We start from the raw sequence: 15896 nt of genomic DNA on the forward strand, positions 1-15896 counted from the left end.
ACAGGCGGTGAAGCAGGTTTGCAGTTGACTTTCTCTCCCCCCTCTCTGTCTTCCCCTCCTCTCTCCATTTCTCTATCCTATCCAACAAAGACATCAATAAAAACAATAATAATAACAATGGTAAACAACAAGGGCAACAAAAATGGTCTCCAGGAGCAATGGATTCATGGTGCAGGCACTGAGCCCCAGCAATAAACCTGGAGGCAAAAAATAAATTCATTAATTTAATTTAATTTAATAAATACATAAAACTTCAACCAAGATAAATGTGATGGGGGCTGGGTGGTGGCACACCTGGTTGAGTATACACATCACAATGTGCAAGTATCCAGGTTCAAGCCCCCATTCCCCACCTACAGAAGGGAAACTTCATGGGCAGTAAAGCATTATTTCTTTATATCTCTCTTTCCCTCTCTCTCCCCCCTACCCTCTAAAACTTCTCCAAAATAAATAAAACAAATTTTTTTTAAAAAAAGGATTAATAAAAAATTAATAAAAGATAAATATGATGAATCACCAAACCTTTTTTCCTTTAGCTTTATCCTTAATTATTAAATCTTCTGTTTTAACATTGACTTCTTCCTCTTCCTCTTCTTCATCAGGAAAATCAGGGGGACAACCATATAGTTCTATTTCTCTTTTCAATTTATCAGCACATGCCTTTAATAAATAAAATAAAAGAGACAGTGAAATACAAAATTCAAGGTGTAAATAATGAGTATGTTGCTTCAACAGTCAATTAAGATTGACTAAATTTTTTGTGGTACATTTACATATATAGGTCATTATAAAAACTCAAATGATGTGAACCATACACCCTAAAATTAAATAACAGTCTGGAGATAGCAAAGACTTTCATACCTAAGGCTCCCAGCTCTCAGATTCACTCCCAAGCACCATGATAAGAAAGAGTTAAGCAGTGATCTGGTCTCTCTCTTGGTATCTTTTTGTTTTTCCTCTCCAATTTTTTCCTTTTGTTGTCCTTATTGTTTATCATGGTTGTTGTTAATATTATTGTTGTTGCTGCTGTCATTGTTGTTGGATAGGACAGAGAGAAATTGAGAAAGGAGGAGAAGACAGGAGGGGGCGAGAAAGATAGACACCTGAAGACCTGCTTCACCACTTCTGAAGCAACCCCCCTGCAGGTGGGAGCTGCAGGCTTGAGCTGAGATCCTATGCCGGTCTTTGCTTAACCTGCTGCGCTTGCCTGGCCCCCTTTCCTCTCCATTTTTTGTTTGTGATTAATAGTGAGTTACAAGATTGTAAGATTGCAGGGTAATCTTACACACTGTACCCACTATCTCTTGGTATCTTTCTCTCTATATATCTCTCATTAAAGTATTTAAAAAGAACATTTTTAATTTTATTAGTGATTTAATATTGATTTACAAAATTACAGGATAACAAGGGTATAACTCCATATTGTTCCCACTACCAGAGTTCTGTATCCCCATTCCCTCCAATTGTAAGCTACAGCAGCTCTAAGGTTGCAGATATGGGCTATTATTTCTTCAACTGTCTGTCTATATTTGTATATATTTGCCCTTTTTTTTTTTTCCTGTTGTTCCATCTTCTCTTCCTTTCCAAGTCACACAAACACCTATTACTATATCCAAATGTCCCTCCCTTTTTCTTCTTCTCTCCCCAGGTCCTGATGGAGTTGGAATTCAAAACCTGCTGGTCATCTCCCCCATATCATTTCTCCCCCCATGTGAGTATAGACCATAATTCTTTTCATGATTCTTTTATTTATTTATTTCCTTTTGTTGTCCTTGTTTTTTTGTGTGTGTGTTGTTGTTGTTGTAGTTCTTATTGTTGTTATTGATGTCATTGTTGTTGGACAGAGAGAAATGAAAAGAGGGGGGGAAGACAGAGAGGGGGAGAGAAAGGCAAGACACCTGCTTCACCGCCTGTGAATTGACTCCCCTGCAGGTAGGGAGCCAGGGGTTTGAACCGGGATCCTTCTGCCGGTCCTTGCACTTTGTGCCATGTGCGCTTAACCCGCTGCGCTACCGCCCAACTCCCTAGATCAAAATTTTTTAAAAGAATAATATTAAAAGAAATTTCCATTGTAAAGATTACTGTCGGGGCTGAGGAGATAGTACAATGGCTATGGAAAAAGCCCCCAGGTTCAATCCACAGCACCACCACAAGCCAGAATTGAGCAGTGCTCTCATAAATATAATATATATACTAGGGTTTTTGTTTGTTTGGCTGTATATATATATATATATACGTATATACGTATACGTATACGTATACGTATACGTATATACATATACATATACATATACATATACATATATATATATATACAGCCAAACAAACAAAAACCCTAGTGGTCCAGGAGGTGGTGCAGTGGATAAGGCATTGGACTCTCCAGCATGAGGTCCTGAGTTCAATCCCCAGCAGCACATGTACTAGAGTGATGTCTGGTTCTTTCTCTCCTACTATCTTTCTCATTAATAAAGAAAAAATAGATTTAAAAAAAAAGTTTGGGGAGTCTGGCGTTAGCACAGCAGGTTAAGCACATGTGGCATGAAGCACAAGGACTGGTGTAAGGATCCCGGTTCGAGCCCCGGCTCCTCACCTGCAGAGGAGCCGCTTCACAAGCAGTGAAACAGGTTTACAGGTGTCTATCTTTCTCTCCCCCTCTCTGTCTTCCCCTCCCCTCTCCATTTCTCTCTGTCCTATCCAACAACAACTACATCAATAATAACTACAACAATAAAACAAGGGCAACTAAAGGAAATAAATATTTTTTTAAAAAATTCAACACCTTATCCACTGCACCACCTCCTGAGCATCAGAAACTAGTAACATATAACTATAGATTAGATACAGAGTATTACATCAATGTCAAATTTGTAGAGGATGAGAAAACTACAGTGATTTAGAAGAATGCTTTTGTTTCACAAAATATATGCTAGGGATGACATGCCATGAAGCCAGTCTTTTACTTTCAGTTTCATTGAAAATTCACTGAATGGGGCCAGGTGGTGGCGCACCTGCTTGAGCACGCATATTACAGTGCACAAGGACCTAGGTTCGAGCCCCCAGTCTCCACCTGCAGGGTGAAAGCTTTGTGAGTGGTGAAGCAGTGTTGCAGGTGTCTCAGTCTCTCACCCTCTCAATCCCTCCCTTTGTTCTTGATTTCTGACTGTCTCTATCCAATAAATAAATAAATAATTTTAAAAATTTTAAAAAGATTTTTTTCACTAAAAAAAAAATGTCGTCTGGGAGGTGGCACTGTGGCTAGAAGTTTGGACTTAAAATTATGATTCAATCTTTAGCATTGCATGTGCTAGTGATACTCTGATTCTCTCTGTCCTTATCTCATCCAGGTCAATATAAAACTGAAGTATTTTTAAAGGGTTAAAAAATACATATACAGTATTGGGAGTTGGGTGGTAGCGCAGCGGTTAAGTACACGTGGTGCAAAGCGCAAGGGCCAGCTTAAGGATCCTGGTTCGAACTCCCGGCTCCCAACCTGCAAGGAAGTCGCTTCACAAGCATTGAAGCAGATCTGCAGGTGTCTTTCTCTTCCCCTGTCTTCCCCTCCCCTCTCCATTTCTCTCTGTCCTATCCAACAATGATGACATCAACAACAACAATAAAACAACAAGGGCAACAAAAGAATAAATAAATCATTAAAAAAATGCAGTATTACAAGTTTGTTGAACAAAGGCAATTGTAGTAAATATTATGGGTATTCAATTGTATACTCTGTTGGTCTGATATTTTTCTCAAAAGAAAAAGTTGGAAAATAAAAAGTAATAGGATGTGTAGCCTGGGAGGTGGCGCAGTGGATAAAGCACTGAACTCTCAATCATGAGGTCCTGAGTTCAATCCCTGGCAGCTCATGCACCAGAGAAATGTCAGGTTCTTTTCTCTCCTCCTACCTTTCTAATAAATAAATAAAATATTTTTTTAAAAAATAAGTAATAGGAGGTAATATTCTTTCTTTTTTTTCTTTCTAACCACAGCACTACTCAGCTCTGACTTATGATGGTTCAGGGGACTGAACCTGAGACTTCAGAATCAAAGGCATGAGTCTTTTTGCATAACCATTATGCCATCTCCCCCACCTAGGAGGTAGTATTCCTAAGACTATTACACTCAGAGAAACCTTTCAACTTATTTATAGGCATCTTCTTCATTGAGAATTATTTTTAATATGATAGGTCTTATTTACTTTTTAGTATTATTATTAGTTTTGTTTTTGTTTCTTTTTCTACCAGAGCATTACTCAGCTCTGGCTTGTGATGCTGGTGACTGAATCTGATACCTCAGAACCTCAGGCATGGAAGAGTTACTCTGCATAAGCATTGTATTCTCTTTCCAGGCCTCCAACATGATTCTTACAAAAATGATCAAAATATAATCTGTTTATTGCTATATGCCAACATTCCCATATATATCACAAATGAACAAAATACTGTGCTTTTTACTTGGTCTTGCTGCCTCAAGCTCATAAAATAAATCTTTAAAGGATGGGGGGCTGGTAGTGCACCAGGTTAAATGCACATAGTGCTAAGTGCAAAGACCTGCTCAAGGATCCCAATTGGAGGCCCCGCCTTCCCACCTACGGGGGGGGGGGGGGGGGGGGGGGGGGAGTCGCTTCACAAGCAGTGAAGCAATGAGTCTGCAGGTATGTTTCTCTCCCCCTCTATATCTTTCCCTCCTCTCTCAATTTCTCTCTATCCTATCCTGTTTAAAATAAAAAAAAAAAAAAATAGGGAGTTGAGCAGTAGCACAGCAGGTTAAGCGCACATGGCGCCAAGCGGAAGGACAGGCATAAGGATGCCAGTTTGAGCCCCTGGCTTCCCACCTGCAAGGGAGTCGCTTCACAGGTGGTGAAGCAGGACTGCAGGTGTCTATCTTTCTCTCTCTGTCTGTCTTCCCCTCCTCTCTCCATTTCTCTCTGTCCTATCCAACAATGACAATATCAACAACAACAATAAAGCAATAAGGGCAACAAAATGAAATAAATAACTACTAAAAAACAAATAGAAAAAAATGGCCACAGGCGCAATGGATTCATAGTGCCGGCACCTGATAACCCTGGAGGCAAAAAAAAAAAAAAGTTTTTAAAATATGTGACCCACAGGTGGGGGAGACAGCATAATGGTCATGCAAACAGATTCTCATGCCTCAGTCTCCTAAGTCCCAGGTTCAATCCCTCGTACCACCATAGCCAGAGCTGAGCAGTGCTCTGGTAAAAAAAAATGTGACCCTCTTCCCTGTTCTGTTAATTAAACTTTGGGGCATTGAAACAGAGGCTAGTGAAGATGACTGGATAGAAAACACTCTATTCATTTACTTCTCAGGTTACAGTTTTAAAAAAAAAAAAAAAGAAAAAAAGAAAATGTGACCCTTAAGAGGCCAGGTGGTAGCACATCTGGTTTAGTGTGCACATGTTACCGTGTGTGCAATGAATGACCCAGGTTCAATTCCCCTATCTCCACCTGCAGGAAAGATTTTCAAGGATGGTGAAGTAGTGCTACAAGTGTCTCTCCTCTCCTTAACTTCCTAGTTCCTCTTTCTCTATCTTTATCCAATAAATAAATAAAATAATGTGCCCTTTATTAAAACTTCAATTTTTTAAATTAACTCATTTCAAAAAACACTTTAACATAAGTTAACAGTATCTCAAAATTCTGTTTCAAGCAGCCATTGGGAAGTGGTGCAGTGGATAAGGTGTTGGACCCTCAAGCATGAAGTTCTGAAATCCATTCCCTGCATCACATATGCCAAACCACTCCTCCTTCTTCTTCTTTCTCATTAATACATAAATAAATCATTTTCTTTTCTTTTCTTTCTTTTTTTTATGAAAAAGAAAATTCTTTTTCAAGTTGTTGAAGTGGATCTTACAGTTTGCTGTAAGCTAAAAAGTAGAAACTAATTTCAAAAGCAATCTTACCTTAATAGGCATCCCAGTACAGTGTAGACCAAAAGGAAACAGGCATTTTTTTCCTTTCAATCTTTGGTAACCTACTGCAAACTAAGGAAACAAAATTAAATTTAAATTACAAATTGAAATGATAAATGAACACAAAATGCTGACTTTTCACAGAAAAAAAAAAGTCTATTCAGATTTCTTCTTGACATCTTTAGAAGAGATTTTAAAGTACGGGAGTAGGTAGCATAATGGTCGTGCAAAGAGACTCTCATGCCTGAGGCTCCAAAGTCCCAGGTTTAATCCCCTGCACCATCATAAACCAGAGCTGAACAATGCTCTGGAAAAAAGAGAGAGAGAAAGAGAGAGATTTTAGAATCATTCTAAAATTCTAAGCCACTCTTTTGTTTTTATTTGTCCAGTTAATACGTACCAGTATCCATATACCCATTAGACTTCTGCACACATACACAAATATGTGGAAACTAAATATAAAAATTATTAAGGGGGGCAGGGATAGATAGCATAATAGTTATACAAAGACACTTTTTGTGCCTGAGGTTCCAAATTCCCAGATTCAATCCCCTGCACCAACATAAACCAGAGCTGAGCAGTGCTTTGGTAGAGAGAGAGAGAGAGAGAGAAGAAAGAATGAAAGAGAGAAGGAAAGAGAAAAATAAATTCATAAGTGCACTTATGATTAAGGAATTCTAAGTTTCCTTAAAAGAAAATAATTTGGGAGTCAGGCGGTAGCATAGCATGTTAAGCACACGTGGCACAAAGCGCAAGGACCTGCGTGAGGATCCCGGTTCGAGCCCCTGGCTCCCCACCTACAGGGGAGTCGCTTTACAAGCGGTGAAGCAGGTCTGCAGGTGTGTCTGTCTTTCTCTCCCCCTCTCTGTCTTCCCCTCCTCTCTCCATTTCTCTCTGTCCTATCCAACGACAACAACATCAATAACAACAACAATAAAAACAACAAGGGCAACAAAAAAGGAAATAAATAAATAAAAATTAAAAATATATGTATATATTAAAAAGAGAAAATAATTTCTCGTGTTGGACAGTGGTACACGCAATTGAGTGTAGCAGTCACCATGAGCAAGAACCCAGGTTTGAGGCCCTGGTCCCCACTTTCAGGGGAGTCATGATACAGTGCTGCAAGTATCTCTCTCTCTCTCTCTCTTTTATAAGAAAAATTCTGTACATGTTAATTATTCAAAACAGTATTTAGTACAGAACCCACTAAACCACTGTGTTAAGCTCTGAAGAAACTTTACCTCACATTTGGATAAAGAAAAGGTGTGTCCCAAATGAAGACGCCCATTCATATATGGATATGGGAAGGTTACGAAGTACTTGTCCTTGCTGTAAAACAACCATGTAAAAGAAAAGAAAACATTAATTTCCTTTAACAATATAGAGGTATTAACCTCAACTAAACTAATGCAATTCAACCAGTGCTACCACGCCATGTTTCACTTTGGACTGTATCCAGAGACGCCAAGCCTGAGATGTCAACCCTCCCACTCTAATAATCGGGTGAGACCTTTCCTAACACATGGTACTCCCTAGTTCCCTTTCAAATGGTGCATTTCCTAACATAGTTACAAAACCTAGATATAGATCACGGCCTAAGGAACAGGGTACACGCGCACATGTTCAGAAATTTAGGGAAAATATATACCTCAAAGAAAAATGCTCAATAGTCTGAACTGAATACTTACACTCAATAATTTCAGCAAGCAAGTAGAAAGACCTAAAGAAGACACTATAAATTACCTAATCAAATATTTACTACTTAGGACTAGATGCTCTCCTCTCCTAGACCCACTTCACTTCCCTCAATCATTTTAAGTCTAACCTCATCAGATAAAATAAGAACTACAAAAGCTGGATAAGAGCAAGAGACTGGCACACTTTAATGATGGTCTTTTTGGTCAATACCAGGCCATCCCATCATCTGGGACTCTAGTCAAGGAATCCTTAGATTCCCACATAAATAGAATGGGCCTAAAGCTCTAACAGATCCCTCTCTCCACCAGTACTGGTCACTTCCATCAGGAACATCAAAGTCCTCTTGTGGGCCTCTACAGGACCTTGCCCTCAATGTAGAACAGCAATGGTAGGGACTGCCCCACACTCTGAAGAAGGTTGGGTCAACCTACTATGCCACTCGAGAAAGACTGGTCCTGAAATAAGTGCAGTCTAGAATGTTCCTAGCTGTGACCATGGGCTGCAAATTCAGATTCACAGGGGTTCAGGTTTCACAGGTTCCTGTGCTCAATATGAATATATAAGTATTGAAAGTTTAACTTGAAACTCTTATGTGTTGTCCCCCCCCCAAAATAATAAATAAATAAATAAATAAGTGGATTGGTGTATTACACCAAAGTAAAGGACTCTGGGGGGTGGGCGGGAATTAGATCCTCGAACGTGATGGCAGAGGAGGACCTGGGGGTTGAACTGTCATGTGGAAAACTGGGAAATGTTACGCATGTATACTACTGTATTTTACTGCTGACTGTAAACTATTAACCCCCCAATAAAGAAATTTTTTAAAAAAGGGAAAGAGTCCAAGTGGTGGTGCAGCTGGTTAAGCGCATGTTACAATGTGCAAGCACCCAGGCTCGAGCTCTGGTCCCCACCTGCAGGGGGAAAGCTTTGTGAGTGGTCAAGCAGTGTTGCTGGTCTCTCTCTCTTTCTCCCTCTCTATCTCCACCTACCCTCTCCATTTCTGGCTGTATCAAGTCAGTAAATAAAGATTAAAAAAAAAAAACTTAAAAAAGGAAAAAAATAAGAATGATGTTAAGCTTAAAAAAAAAAGAACCTCTTGGGGGTTGGGCGGTAGCATAGCAGGTTAAGTGCACATGGCACAAAGCTCAAGGACCAGCATTGGGATCCTGGTTCGAGGCCCAGCTCCCTACCTGCAGGGGGGCTGTTTCATAAGCAGTGAAGCAGGTCTGCAGGTATCTATCTTTCTCTCCCCCTCTCTATCTTCCCCTCCTCTCTTGATTTCTCTCTGTCCTATCCAACAACAATCATAGCAATAACAACAGTAATAATAATAACAACAATAATAATAAACAACAAGGGCAACAAAAGGGAAAAAATAAGCCTCCAGGAGTAGTGGATTCATAGTGCAGGCAACGAGTCCCAGCAATAACCCTGGCGGGAAAAAAAAAAAATCCAAATCCTGTGCTCTAATGTACTGAGCTACATCCTGAGCTTAGAATATCCTAATGTGCTAGACAGAAAATGGAAATCATAGGCTGGAGAGGTAGCATAGTGGTTACAGTGGGAAGAGGCTTCATGAACAGTGAATCAGTGCTAGAGGTATCTCTCTTTCTCTATCTCCTCCTCCTCTCTCAATTTCTCTTTATCCTATAGAAAGAAAAAGTTAAAAGGAAGAGAGAAAGAAAGAAAGAAAGAGAAGGAAAGAAAGGGAGGGAGGGAAGGAGGAAAGAAGGAAGGAAGGAAGGGAGAAAGAAATAGAGAAAGAAAAGGAAAGGAAGAAACAGCTGCTAGGAGCAGTGGATTCATAGTGTCAACACTGAGTTCATCAATAACCCTCTGGCAATCAAAAAAAGGAAAAGAAAAAAGATATAATGGCACTAGCTGATGTCTACTGGGCACTTGTAAAGCACCAGACTCTTTTAAACTCCCACTAATGCTCAGAACAGTCCAGTCAAGGGCTGGAAAAACAGCATAATAGTTATGCAAAACCTGAGGCTCTAATGTCCCAGATCCAATCCTTATCACCACCATAAGCCAAAGCTGAGCAATGCTCTGATCTCACTCTATATCACTTTCATTAAAATATTTTAAAGCATAGACACACACACACACAAACACACTAAAAATTGAAGGGGGGGGACTTCGAAAAACTTACAGAAGCCTGTGACTCTGAAGTCCCAGGTTCAATCACCAGCACCACCATAACCCAGAGCTGAACAGTGCTCTGGTCTTGCTCTCTGTATCTTTTCTCTGTATCTATCTCATTAAAATAAAATATTAAAGAAAGGGAGAAAATGGACATCACTTTCTTGCCTAGCCTATTTTTGTGAACACAATCTTCCTTAATCTTATCCATAGGACATTTCTGTTCTATAAAGTGAATGATTTTAGAAACAAGTATATTACTCACCTAGCTTGCTTCTCAAAATCAGATGCATTCACCTCAAACACTTTCTCCTTATCCCATTTCTGTTGGATTTCTTTCTCAATCTTCTTCAAAAAGTCCACTTTGGCTGTTCCTTTTCGCTCCTATTGGACAAAAAAAAGACAGCATAACCCACTCCATTCTTCAGCAGGCTTGTTTTTGCTCTTTTTTTTTTTACTTATTAATTTTGGATAGAAAGAGAGAAATTGAGAGGGATGGAAGAAAGAGAGAAAACACCTGCAGCACTATTTCACTACTTGTGAAGCTTCCTTCCTACAGGTCGGGGTCTGGGGCTTGAACTTGGGTCTTTGCACACTGTAATGTGTAGGCTCTAGCAGGTATGCCCAGCCCCATTCAGTTTTGTTTTTAAAGCAGTTTTACCCTTAAAAAGTTTACAAAAGGGGCTGGGTGGTGGCATACCTAGTCGAGTTCACGTTACCAAGCGCAAGGATCCAGGTCCAAGCCCCCGGTCACCACCTACAGGGGGGTAAATCTTTGCAAATGGTGAAGCAGTGTTGCAGGTGTCTCTTGTCTCTTTCCCTCTCTATCACTCCTTTCCCTCTCAATTTCTGGCTGTCTCTATCCGATAAATAAAGATAATAAAAAAAAAAATTTTTTAATTTACAAAAATAAAAAAAAAATTTTAAAACACCATGGAGGCTGGGCAGTAGCGCAGTAGGTTAAGCGCACATGGTTTGAAGCTCAAGGACCAGCCTAAGAATCCCGGTTCAAGTCCCCAGCTCCCCACCTGCAGGGGGGTCGCATCACAAGCGGTGAAGCAATCTGCAGGTGTCTATCTTTGTCTCCCCTTCTCTATCTCCTCCTTCCCGCTCAATTTCTCTCTGTTTTATCCAACAACAATGACAGCAATAACAAGGGCAACAAAAGGAAAAAAATAGCCTCCAGGAGCAGTGGATTCCTAGTGCAGGCATGGAGCCCCAGTGATAATGCTGGAGGCAAAAAAAAACCACAACTGGGTTCATTCAAAATTGTTATTAACTGAAAGATCAATTTTTATGGTTATTTTAAAATTTAAATGAGCCAAATTAAAAATTACAGCTAGCACAACCTGTCCACTGCAAACCTCAAGGGGACACGTGAATGCTTATTAAAATATATGCACACACACTGAGATGCATTTTTTAAAAACTTAATTTACTCATTTATTTGCCACCAGGGTTATAGCTAGGATCCGGTGGCTGTGTAATTCTCCCCTCTCTGCAGACACAGCCTCCCCCTTCCTTTTCTAGACATAGGAGGAGAGACAGAGAGAGAGAATACAGCACCACTCCACTGATGATGAAGTCTCCCCCACCCAGATGCTCCCATGTGTTCCCAAGTCTTCATGCATGACCAAGTGTGCACTCTACCAGGTCAGCCATACCCAGCCACTAGTAGTACCTTTTTTTTTTTTATCATTAGACACTACAATATCAAACATTCCTATTTAGTTAATATATATGAATCCGGAGTCGGGTGTTAGCGCAGCGGGTTAAGCACATGTGGCGCAAAGCGCAAGGACCCGCGCAAGGATCTCAGTTCCAGCCTCCCGCTCCCCACCTGCCCGGGAGTCGCTTCACCCGCCGTGAGGCAGGTCTGCAGGTGTCTGTCCTTCTCTCCCCATCTCTGTCTTACCCTCCTCTCTCCATTTCTCACTGTCCTATCCAACAACGATGACATCAACAAAAATAATAACTACAACAGTAAAAACAACAAGGGCAACAAAAAGGAAAATAAATAAATATTTTTAAAAATAACAACAATAAAGAAAAAACGAGGGCAACAAAAGGGAAAATTAATAAATATCATATATATATGAATAAATATCATATATATATATGAATCCTTAGAAGAGTATCAGTGGAGCAGTATTTCTGGAACCATCCATTCCACCCCAGTTCCATGGCTGCCAGTTCTTAGCAACATCGCCCTGCCAGATATTCATCGGGATGCGGCATCATCTAAGTTCATTTCCCACGTCTACGCTCGACCGGACCTGCCAATATACGAGGATATCTTCGCCCACCCTGTCCAACGCTTGATGTCTCGTCACCCAATCTGGTCCCCTACGCCTACACTGAACTTCTCTGTTCCAGACTCTTGGAAACAGAGTTGGCAGTCAGCTGAGGTAAAGAACAAACACCTCATCACAGACCCCTGCAAGCGTCAACCCGGCTTTGACCTAGCACGTTATGATTGGGTCCTCCTCAATCACTATCGAACAGGCCATGGCCGGTGCGCCGCTATGTTCCATCGTTGGGGAGCCAGAGACGACCCGAACTGCCCTGCGGCTCCAGACAGACTATGACCCACATAGTCAACGACTGCCACCTCTCCAGATTCAAAGGAGGTCTTGAAACTTTACATCAGGCTCAACCTGACACTGTTGACTGGCTACGGAAGAAGGGCAAACGCTAGAAGAAGAAGTGGAGCAGTGCGACCTAAAGGCTCTGTGGGTAAAGGCTGGACCCCAATCATCTGTCTGGACTTTCCTCAAAGAAATGAATGAAGAATTTATCTCCAAAATGGTTAACAAACTGTCAAGATGAAATTCAAATGAAACAAAGTGGCAAGGGGGTCCAGGAGGTAGCCCACTGGGTTAAGTGCACAAGCAAGGTACGGTATAATAAGGATCTGGGTTCGAGCCCCCGGCTCCCCACCTGCCGGTGGGTCACTTCACAAGCAGTGAAATAGGTTTGCAAGTGTCTGTCTTTCTCTCCTACTCTGCCTTCCCCTCCTCTCTCAATTTCTCTCTGTCCCATGCAACAACAATAATTGCAATAACAAGGGCAACAAAAATGGGGAAAAACTAATAACAAAAGAAATATATATGAAGAAACAAAGTGGCAAGTAAACCTCTTCATTTTGGGTGTACCTCGCAACAATCTCATTACCTCTTAAACAGTACTCAGATGACAGTGAAAGAGTTTCATGACAACTCTAATTCTTAAGTAAATAAATGACCTACAGCTTCATTTGCAGTTTATTTTTTTAATATTTTTATTTATTTATTATTAGAAACAGAGAGAAATTGAGAGGGATGGGGAGATAGAGAGGTCAAGAGACAGAGAGACACCTGCAGCCCTGCTTCACCATTCGTGAAGCTTTCCCCCTACCGGTAGGGACCAGTGGCTCGAACCCGGGTCCTTGCACACTGTGATATGAGCACTTAACAAGGTGCGCCACCTCCTGGCCCCCATTCCCAGTTTCTAACAGCATAAAAAAGAATGGTTAGATATTAGATGTATGGAAGCTAGAATGAAAGAAACCCAGCAATCACATATGACAGACAGGTGTGAAAATAGCACCAGTGAATCATACATGAATTAAAAAACTTAATTATAGCTTTTAGAATCTTATTTTCTGGTATAAAATTCTATGATCTGTGGTCCGGGAGGTTGCGCAGTAGATAAAGCATCGGACTCTCTAGCATAAGGTCCTAAGTTCAGTCCCCAGCAGCACATGTACCAGAATGATGTCTGGCTCTTTCTCTCTCCTCCTATATTTCTCATTAGTAAATAAATAAATAAATAAATAAATAAAATATTTTTTAAAAAATTCTATGGGAGTCGAGCGATGGCGCAGCGGGTTAAGCACACGTGGTGCAAAGCACAAGGACCAGTGTAAGGATCCTGGTTCAAGTCCCCAGCTCCCCACCTACAGGGGAGTCGCTTCACAGGCAGTCTGCAGGTGTCTATCTTTCTTTCCCTCTCTCTGTCTTCCCCTCCTTTCTCCATTTCTCTCTGTCCTATCCAACAACAAAGACATCAATAACCACAACAATGTTATACAACAAGGGCAACAAAAGGGAAAATGAATAAATATCAAAAAAAAAAATTTCTATGATCTGAGAGCCTGGGGAAATGGCTCACCCAGTAGAGAGCACTGGACTTGTTTGCCTGTGGTTCCCAGTTTGACCCCCAGCAGCGCATATACTGAAGATGCTCTAGTATCTCTGTGTCTTGTGATGTTTTTCTCTCTCATTTATAGTAAATAAGTCTTAAAAAAAAAAAGATTCTATGAACTAAAAATAGATTTCCTTTCCCTTCCCCCATTCCTTCTTGAAACCACTCTTCAATCAGCAACCTGCAAGGTCTTCTGTGACCTACACCCACCTATGATCAACCTTCCTACACATACAACCCCCACCCTACCGCAACCTTCACACCATCTCCCCTGGATGACTGTGTTTGTTACATATACCCACCACTCCTCGCTTTCCTCTCACAGTGTTGCCTCTGCCTGGATAGCTCTTCATCCATTAAGTTGTATGGCCAGCTCCCTAAACTTTATTTCACAATGCCACCTTCTCAGCAGTCTCGTTTTTGTTTCCACTTTTTTTTTAAACTTTTTCCCCTAACCAGAGCACTGGCTTATGGTGGAGGTTAGGAAATAAACCTGAAAGGGGCCAGGTGGTGGCGCACCTGGTTGAGAGCACATGTTACGGTGCACAAGGATCCAGGTTCCCCCTGGTCCCCACCTGCAGGGGGAAAGCTTCATGAGTGGTGAAGCAGGGCTGCAGGTGTCTCTCTCCCTCTCTATCTTCCTCCCCTCTCGATTTCTGGTTGTCTCTATCTAATAAATAAGTAAATAAAGATAATATTTTTAAAAATCTTTAAAAGGAAGTAAACCAAGAGCTTTGGAGTCTCTTCCATAATCATGATGCTGTCTCCCCCGCCCTCGATCACCCATCACCCTCCTTGAAACAACAACACTACCCCCACCCCACATTTTGTCGTCATCCCTTCCTGCTCTGCTTGCTCCCACGGCACGTTCCGGTATCTCACATAGTATTTTACAGTAGTTTTCCATTAATTACCCACATATTCGTCAAACACCCTGGAAAGAGAGGTTTTTGTCTGCTTTAAAGGGTGACAGTTTTTAACTGAAAGGAGGAATCAATGGGACATACCTTTCACTCCAAATCGGTTTTAGAAATTTCAGAGAAAGTTGACAAATCACATTAACCTATCTGTTAATACAGATAGTTCCTGGCTCATCAGTTAGCAAAAGACAAGAAAACACACACACACACACACACACACACACACACACACACACACACACTTTTCTACTTTAGCAAAGGCTTCTTTCCCTTCAGGACAACGGCTGCCATATGGCAAGCCGTAACATTCTTGCAAAAACAGGGGGCTCTAGAGCCTCTCAATTAGACTTTATTCCCGCCAAAACTTACCGCCATGGCGCCGCCCAACCGATTTTGCAAACCCACTACCGTGACCTAAGCGATCCCCTTCAGAGTCGTGATTACAACGTCTAACCCTCCCTCCTCTGGGTAGTCAGGCCTCCAACGATGGTTAAAGCTCACACTTCACATCTGCTGAGGCAATCTCCGGCTCAGGGACAACTACCTCCGGGGGCATCTCCGAGCCTACTGGGAATTGTAGTTCCTAGGCCACTAGAGTTACGTCCAAAAGGCATTTATTGACTACAATTCCCAGAAGACAACGAAATACCGGAAGTCTTGTCCTAAGAACCATTCACTTTAGTGACGGTCATTGGAATGTTGAACTACATAGTCCATGATGCAGATCGGGACCTCAAACTACTGCCGGCACACCTGACTCAGGCGGACTTAACCCGCCTTTGAATTATTCGCCTTGTGAAGTTGGGATGGGTGTCTATCAGGATGCCAGGATGCAAGTTTTATTAGTGTTAAGTGACTGATTTGCTAATTATAGTTTGCCACTGTGTACAAATATTTATTGCTGTAGGAAGCGTTCACCAGCCCAGAATTTAGTCATTTTAAAGCCATTCATTTTAAATTACCATTTTTAAACAAGACACTGGAAACCTTTTTTTTTTTTTTTTTTTAATAGA

General features: G+C 41.1%; 1 protein-coding gene and 1 pseudogene across 1 annotated transcript in view; one reads left to right on the forward strand and one right to left on the reverse strand.

The window, feature by feature from the left end:
• LARS1 (leucyl-tRNA synthetase 1) overlaps positions 1 to 15420 on the reverse strand; it is an 88665-nt gene extending 73245 nt beyond the window's left edge. Inside the window, exons 1-5 of the mRNA XM_007533962.3 lie at positions 15253 to 15420; positions 10044 to 10162; positions 7177 to 7264; positions 5924 to 6004; positions 523 to 660 (exon numbers count right to left, since the gene is read on the reverse strand). Of these exons, the coding sequence (XP_007534024.1) occupies positions 523 to 660; positions 5924 to 6004; positions 7177 to 7264; positions 10044 to 10162; positions 15253 to 15258 (432 nt within the window). The 5' untranslated portion in view covers positions 15259 to 15420. The remainder of the gene's footprint in view (positions 1 to 522; positions 661 to 5923; positions 6005 to 7176; positions 7265 to 10043; positions 10163 to 15252) is intronic.
• LOC132537370 (small nucleolar RNA SNORA36 family) lies at positions 5190 to 5339 on the forward strand (annotated as a pseudogene).
• Positions 15421 to 15896: the final 476 nt, after the last annotated feature.

This window comes from Erinaceus europaeus, chromosome 2 (genome assembly GCF_950295315.1).
Source record: "Erinaceus europaeus chromosome 2, mEriEur2.1, whole genome shotgun sequence".
Lineage (NCBI taxonomy): Eukaryota > Metazoa > Chordata > Mammalia > Eulipotyphla > Erinaceidae > Erinaceus > Erinaceus europaeus.